The following is an 8,495-nucleotide window of genomic DNA, read 5'->3' on the forward strand; positions in this document are numbered from 1 at the left end:
CCCCCCCCCCCCCCCCCATCAGGCAGGCCCCCTCCCTTCCTCACTTCAAATCTCTGTTAAAACTCATCTGTTCTCTCAGACATTTCACTCAGTGTAAATTGATTTAGTGTTTTTTAATCTGTGACCCCGTGTTTTAAATGCTTTTTATTAATTCTTCAGTTATTATTATTAGTGTATTGTAAATCTATGTTTGTATATTTTCTCTTTAATTTACTCATTGATTGTTGTTGTTAAGCACTTTGGGAACAGGTTCAGTTTTAAATGTGTCTGTTAATAAAGTTGACTGGACTTGGTCCTGCCAGTGATTTTAGTTCAACCCTTATTTCCTTGGATGCAGTTAGAGGCTGAACATGTCTCGTAAATTACAGGGTCGTCTTGGTTGCACCTCTTCTCTCACTCCTATTTGGAGAAATCCACACTTTTTACCTGCTTGCACGGCCCATGGTTTTCAGCAATGCTTTAACAAGGGTATCAGAAGGTTGGGGGATTTATTTATGGACAAAGTTTTACTGTCCTTTCAGCAGGCTCAGCAGCAGTTTGGCTTAGATGGAGCTAATTTTTTTGATTCCTGCAAGTTAGGCATTTTATTACTCACAACACTAGATTATTAAATAATGATTTGTCTTCTTTGGAGAAGGACTTATGCTCTCATAATGATAAGAAATCTATTACTGTATTTTATAAGTCGCTCCTTTCTAATGCTTCATCTGTTTCACTGGCTGCTAAACTGGCCTGGGAAAAAGATGTGGACATTTCTATAGAACCTCAAGTTTGGTCAGACACATGGGTATAGCTGCAAAAATGTCTGTTTGTAATAGAACAAAATCAGTTCAGTTCAGGATTTTACATCGGACACATATAACACCTGCCCTTAAAAATAAGATGGACCCCAAACTCCTCTTCGTTGGAAGTGTAAAGCTGTAACTGGTGATTATGTTCATTGTACGTGGTCTTGTATGAAAATATTGAATTACTGGTCTGATGTAGTTAAAGTATTATATTTTTTATTGTTACTTTACAGTTGAACCCAAGATTTCTACTTCTGGGCCTTTCAGACCCTCTGATTAAGCCTGAACACAAACGGCTTCATACCTTGTTGACTTTCACTGCCAGGAAGAATATTTTGCTTTTCTGGATTAAGGATTGTGGACCTTCAATGAGATCATGGCATAATATAATACGGGAATGTATTCCTAATGAATATGTTACATGTTGGCTTTATTCCTCACTGGACAGATTATTCACCCTGGGATCCTTCCCTGAAGTATGCTGGGCCAGAGGTGGACTCTCAACTACTTCAAGGATTTTCCTGTCACTGACTGGCTGCTTATGTATGATACTTGTGTAGATTCTGTTTTATTAATGCCCCTTTGTTTGATCTGAGCTATTGTATGTTTTTTTATTTTTTTATTTCTAATTAGAAAATCTTAATTAAAATGGAAAGGAAAAAAAGATGATTAAGGTAAAGTTGTTGGGCAGGTATAGTGCCAGACGAAGGATGCCTGGTGTTTTTTGTTTTCAGTTTGGAGATTGTTTAAGCATAGGTTGTTTGTACTTATTTTATGTTTTTTTTATATTATATTTATATAATATTTATATATATTTATATATTATATTTATATATTTTATATTTTTTTTAAATAAGGAACAGATATAAGATTTTTTTTCTTCGTTATGCACCCTTTTCATTCAATGTTTTTTCTTTTTGAATAATTTGTTTTGTTTATTTTGTTTATTTGAATCGATTGAATAAATGAATAAATAAAATAAAATAAAAATTAGTGGAGGAGAAAATCTGCTGGTTGGTTTTGCCACCACTAAAGGTTGTATCTGACTGGGCTGCGACCACTGGGAACTAGTTGTCAAGCAATAATAATGAGAGTCTTCAGAATGTCTTGAATTGTTTGCAGCGATGTGGGTAACAATAATATGTGTTCTGTTTAGAACATAGTTTTGAGCCATGAACATAAAAATAACCATTATTCCATAAAACTGGCAGTGCAAACAGTGCACAGATCACTGGCCACTTTGTTGCAAATACTAAAAAGTAGACTGCAATGAAAAAATTGCACTTTTTTAAATTAATTAATTTTTTGTTGCTATTTTGAGTTGCCAACTTGTTTCCCCAACAGAAGCAGCATAATGAGAAATTTCTTTGTGCATTACATTTTGGACCAAAAAAAAACATGAACATTTTATATCAAATATATAAACACAGCCACGCCCACAATCTACAACAAGACCAAAAAAGAAAAGGAAACATTGAAGAAGATGAGCAAGATGGCTGTAGCACATGGACATCCATTGCTGTATATTTTTACATCACTGTACTCAGCAGTTTGGCAACTTTTTTTTTGTTGTTGGTAATTTAATTCCCTCTGAATTGTAATTGAATCGAATCAGATTGTAAGGTGCTTAAACATTTGCAACAGGCATGACCTGAAATCAGACAGCACTGACATTTTGACTTTTATTTGCATGACACAAACAAAAGGTCTTGTTCACTGACATTGATAAGAATGTGATTTGCACTTATATTTTCATAAAACAAAGCTGAAAAAAAAAATAAGTTTGTAAGTTTATTATACTCTCGTATTGTATGATATACAAAGTACTCTGGTATTGTATTGCATCCCAAACCCAGCTGGATAAAGCAGATTGTCCTGAGCTGGTTCTGCTGGAGGTTTCTTCCAGTTAAAGGGAGTTTTTCTTTCCACTGTCTCCACTGTGCTTGCTCAGGATGGGAGACTGCAACGAAGCCAAGATTCAACTTGTCTTCTGGATTCCTTAGATAGAGAACTTTACTAACTGGCTTTTCTATGTATTTGTATGTTCCTGTAAAGTTCCCTGAGACAACTGTGTTGTGATATGGTGCTATAAATAAAAAAACAATATATAAATAAACTGAATTGTATAGTAGAGTATACAATATAATACCAGAGTATACCAGAGTATACCATACATACCAGAGTATACCATACAATACCAGAGTATACAATATAATACCAGAGTATACAATATGATACCAGAGTATACCATACAATACCAGAGTATACTATACTCTGGTATTGTATGGTATACTCTGGTATCTTATAGTGTACTCTGGTATTGTATATTATACTCTGCTATTGTATGGTATACTCTGGTATCATATTGTATACTCTGGTATTGTATTATATACTCTGGTGTCATATGGTATACTCTGGTATCATATTGTATACTCTGCTATTGTATTGTATACTCTGGCATCATATAGTTTACTCTAGTATTGTGTGGTATACTCTGGTGTTGTATAGTATACAGTAGTCCCTCATTTATCGTGGGGTTTAGGGTCCATGCCCTCCTGTGATAAGTGGAAAAACCACAAAGTAGGGAGTACAAGTTCAAGTAAACTTTATTGTCATTACCATCTCATGTGGTACATGAGATGGAACAAAATTATGTACACAAGTACTAGTAGTAAGTAGTAGTTTATTTTAGCATTTACTGTAGTAGTAGTAGTAAGCAGTAGTTTGTTTTAGTGTGTATGCATGTACATTAAGGCATTTTAAACCCTTCCCACACTCTTGCAAAGTTCATAAGAATTTTCTAAAGTCTAAACGCCCAGCATGTCATGATCTCCACTGTCTGCCACCTGCAGCTCTCTGCCACCCCACTTCTCCACTGCAATCACACTCATGCTCATCACTCCCAATCTCCCTCCTTCTGTTCAAATAAACAATTAAAATTTAAATACTGTACTGTAATAGTTTAAATAATGAAGTGCTAGAATTGCGCTGCTCAGGGTGGCTGCATGTTGGAGTAACCCTTTCCTCTGGTATCAGATGCTGTGCAGCTGGAAGGAATTTTACTGAAACATCTTTACTTTTGGATATTTGTTATGATGAGTAATCACAACAACAATGTGTTTTTTTTTACAACCGGGAGAAGCTGATAGACATTTTAAAAGCTCAAATAATATCTCAACTACAGCCCCACATCCTAAATGAGTTGAAAAGGAGGTGCCGTGGAGGCAGAGCAGGAGCAAAGAAGAGGGAGAGGAGAATGAAGTTCAAACCATCTCTTCCATCGATCATGATGGGCAATGTGAGATCACTGGGAAACAAGTTGGCTGAACTTCAGGCCCTAACAAGGACCCATCCAGAGTATCAGGAATGCAGTGTTATGTGTTTCACTGAGACATGGCTGCAGGATCATATCCCCGACTCCAGCATTTTCTTGCCAGGCGTTCTGACCATACGAACAGACAGATTTAAAGAGGAGTGGCAAAATAAGGAGATGGGTTGGCAGTGCTTGTGAACAACAGATGGTGTAATCCAGGACATGCTACTGTGAAGTGCCGTCTCTGCAGTTCAGACATTGCAGTAAGTTGTCGTCCATATTATTTGCCAAGAGAGTTCACCAGTGTTATTTTGGCAACTGTTTACATTCCACCCAATGCTGTTGCATATCACATCATGATGCTGATTTATTTCATGCTGCTCTGTTCATTCATACGCATCTGCTCACACAGACTCATGTTTGTGCTGCTGTTCGGAGAATTGTTTTTGTACTACTAGTGCGTAGTGTATTTTAGTTTAACGTTTTTCTTAGGTCATATCTTAGATCTTATTACTGTTTTTCTTTTACATTTTATACTTTTGTTGGATGTAACCGTAACACAATTTTGTTCCACCACATGTACCACATGTGGTGTGTATGACAAATAAAGAAACTTTGACTTTGACTTGCCAAGACTTTGTGTAATGCCATCAGCTCAGAGGTTGCTAAGCTACAGTAGAACGGTCATTTCTAACCCGAGCCCTAAGCTCGGCCCCACTCGACCCAAACTCGGGGCAGCTGGACCATAATAATGTGCTGGATAGGTGGGCCGGGTTAGTGTCGAGCTTTTAATTGGGTCAGGATCAGTCGCGATCCAATTATATGATAACATAGCAACTACCAGCTGCATGTGGCCATTTCACTGCGAGCTGACCGGCCAATTGGACGTTCATTCAGCCGCTGCACTCAGCGGACGCATGCGGCCGACGACCCAAACAGGTGAGATCATAAAACAGACGTGCCAGAGCAGGGTTCATATCTGAATAAATCAGAATGCAGGAAAAAGCAGGGTTTAAATGCTCTTTTATGGCCATGAAAGGACAAACACCCCCTCAGCTCCGATCTTCTGCCCCTTAATTCAGCTGCGTGTCTCAGACCATTAATAACTGATTAAAAATGTTGTCTTTTTTCCCCGAGTTCGGACCTGTAATTACTGTTAATTTGTCGGGTTGGGTGGGGTTTGGAAATGATGACTATGGACTGAGACCGGGTCGGATCTGATTTTTTGGGCCCGAATGCAACTCTAAACTACAGACACAACACCCTAGTGTGTTTGTTGCAGTATCTGTGGATTTTAATCATGTCTCTCTCTCTGCTACACTTCAGACATGCCAACAGTTTGTCAGCTGCTCTGCCAGAGAAAACAAAACGCTGGACTTGTTTTATGCAAATGTCAAGGATTCATACATCACTAAAGCAAGACCCCCTCTTGGCAAATCAGATCACAATCTTGTGTTTCTTTGCTCAAAATATAAACCCCTTGTTCAGAGACAACCTGCAATAAAGAGAACAGTGAGAAAACTGTCAACCAAAGCTGAAGAAGACTACCTGATGAACAGACTACAGTTTGTGAGACTGAAGTGTTGTGTGTCTAGGCTTCTTCAGATCTGCTGTAGGACAGATGCTGCAAGAGATCCTTCCTGCCCACAGCCATCAGCATCTGGGGCAGCTGTGGCTGAGTGGTTAGAGCAGTCGTCCTCCAATGCGAGAGTTGGGGGTTCAAATCCATCAGCAGTCACATGCCGAAGTGTCCCTGGGCAAGACACTGAACCCCTCATAGCCTCTGATGTGTGTCCCATCAGTTTATGAATGTGATCTAAAGCACTGATTAGTCTCATTAGAATGACTTGTTCAATTATCTTTGTAGAGATCTAGTAGAGAGCTGTATGGATGGGTAAATGAGGCACAGATTGTAGTGTAAAGAACTTTGAGTATCTTGAAATAAGATAGAAAAACGCTATATAAGTACAGTCCATTTACCATTTACCATCTATAAAACTCTTTATAAAATAAATAAAACCAGGATGATGAGTTACAACAACATTTAATTTCCCATTGGGAATAATAAAGTATTTTTGAATTGACCTGAATTGAATTGAATTGTCCCTGTGATGGACTTGCGACCTGTCCAGAGTGTACCCCGCCCCTCGCACAGTGATTGCTGGACATGGGGACAGGCAACCCCCATGACCCAAAAAGGAAGAAGCGGGTAAAAGATAATGGATGGATGGATGGATGGATGAATTGAATTGAATAAACAATCCATTCTGAATGAGCAGCTTTATTTTACGTAATCAAGCGCGACCAGAACCGAGCCTTAGTCCCCCTTGGCGAACGGCCAGGCCACCGGCAAATATCCTGATGCTCCAAATGGACAGTTTGCGCCCAACCTGCTGTGGCAGGTGCTAAATCGTTTTAAATAACTTATTTTAAATAATTTTGGACCTGTGATTGTGCTTTTATTTTTATTAATTTATTTTTGTGCACTGTGTTTGTCTGATGCCTCATGCCTGATGACGTCTGCTCTGCCTTCAGACCACCGATTCCAGCTAAAACCCTTGATAAGTTTTGCATTCCTGCCTCTGTGTGAATGACCACACCTGAATTTGGACCATGAACTCAGACCATGGACTCTGAGTTGAGCTCTTAGAACCAAGCTCCACATTCTGAGTGTTTGTCAGACTTTCACTCGCATATCACCTGAACCATCCGTCCAAACCTCCATTCCCTCTGACATCATTGCAGCATCGGATTCTCTACCGGTGATAGAGTTCTACAGAATGACAGCTGACATTCTCCTCCTGATAAAACTTTATATAAATATTTTTGTTAACAAAATGAACAAAATATTTTTTTAAAGTTTTATCAGGAGGAGAAAGGTTGGGGCAAACTGTCCATTCAGAGCATCAGAATATTTCCTGGTGGCTTGGCCGTTTGCCGAGGGGGACTAAAGGCTTGGTTCCGGTCACACTTGATTATTTCATATAAAGCAGCTCATGCAGAATGGATTGTTTATTTAAACTATTACAGTACAGTATTTCAATTTAAATTGTTTATTTGCACAGAAAGAGGGAGAATGGGAGTGATGAGCAAGAGTGTGATTGTAGTGGAGAAGTGGGCAGGGCAGAGAGCCGCAGGTGGCAGAGAGTGGTGGTCATGATACGCTGCAGGAGGGAGCTTCTCCCTGCACCTGTGGACTGCACACAGGTGCAGTAGGGACTAAATTATTTCAAATTATTTATTTCAAATAAACAATCCATGCCGCTTGTGTGGCTCATCCACCAATCAGCCAATTGTGCATCATGTCCAATCGTACTTTGAAAAACAGCGAAAGAGCGAGTCCACAAAAGCAGAACTGCGAAGTAACGAGGGACTACTGTACTCTGATACTGTATAGTATACTCTGGTACCGTATGGTGTATTCTGGTATCAGTTTGATTCCAAAACCTGTGAAAAGTAGTCGCTCCTTGGAGGTTTTCTCCTTTGGTTGTTATTATAAACCAATCATGGTCAATTAAAGTGACCTTTTTAACCCCAAAATGTAAGAAAATAAATAAAATGATAATAATTCTACAAAGTAATGCCAAATAAATGAAAATATGTAAAATAAGAGATTGCATAAATACTCACCACTTTAAAGTGACTGTTCTAATTCAACTTGATAATTGAAAATTACAAGTCGGGATGATACAAAGACATTTCCAAGGCTCTAAACATCTCCAGGAGTTCTATTAAATTCATCATCAAGAAATGGAAGGAATATAGTACATGTGTAAATGTGTCATGAGATGGACATAATATGACTGAAAACACTGCTCCTTGTTTTGACTGTACCTCCTTGCAGTCGGTGAAGAATCTGTGCAGTTGGTGTGATGCTGCCAGCATCTGTCTGCGGGTCTCCATGAGCTCCAGGAGATCAGCCCATGACTCATTCAGTCCATCTTTCCACTCTGCGATGTTGGCTGCATCTGAGTGACCACAGTCAATCATCTCATTCACCATTTTGTTCACTTGCTCCATGCGCTGTTCGCCAGTGCTGAAGGTTTCTGAGGCAAACTTGGTGAACTTCTCCTGAAGCGCCTGAGAGGCACACAATACACATAGTCTTATACAATCTGTTCACACAGATGTAAATTCATCCATTCTGAAGTAACAGATGCATTAGTTAGTTTTTTTTTTTTTTTTTTTTGCGAAGTCTGGTCAACACCTCCTCTGAATAGCAAAGACAGATTATATATTTGCTCGTGTCTGCAGCAAATTTACCAGACCATTTGGGGATTGTTTATTTGTTACATAAACATTTCATGAAGCCAGCCAGCCAGCCAGCCAGCCAGACAGCCAGACAGCCATACATACATACATACATACATACATACATACATACATACATACAT

General features: G+C 38.9%; 1 protein-coding gene across 1 annotated transcript in view; it reads right to left on the bottom strand.

Moving 5' to 3' along the window:
* LOC119420348 (spectrin beta chain, non-erythrocytic 4) overlaps positions 1-8,495 on the bottom strand; it is a gene marked incomplete in the record, with an annotated part of 111,203 nt that overhangs the window by 38,302 nt on the left and 64,406 nt on the right. Inside the window, 1 exon segment of the mRNA XM_037687734.1 lies at positions 7,936-8,181. Within this exon segment, the coding sequence (XP_037543662.1) occupies positions 7,936-8,181 (246 nt within the window).

Source organism: Nematolebias whitei, chromosome 14, assembly GCF_014905685.2.
Source record: "Nematolebias whitei isolate Nwh7 chromosome 14, NemWhi1, whole genome shotgun sequence".
Classification (NCBI taxonomy): domain Eukaryota; kingdom Metazoa; phylum Chordata; class Actinopteri; order Cyprinodontiformes; family Rivulidae; genus Nematolebias; species Nematolebias whitei.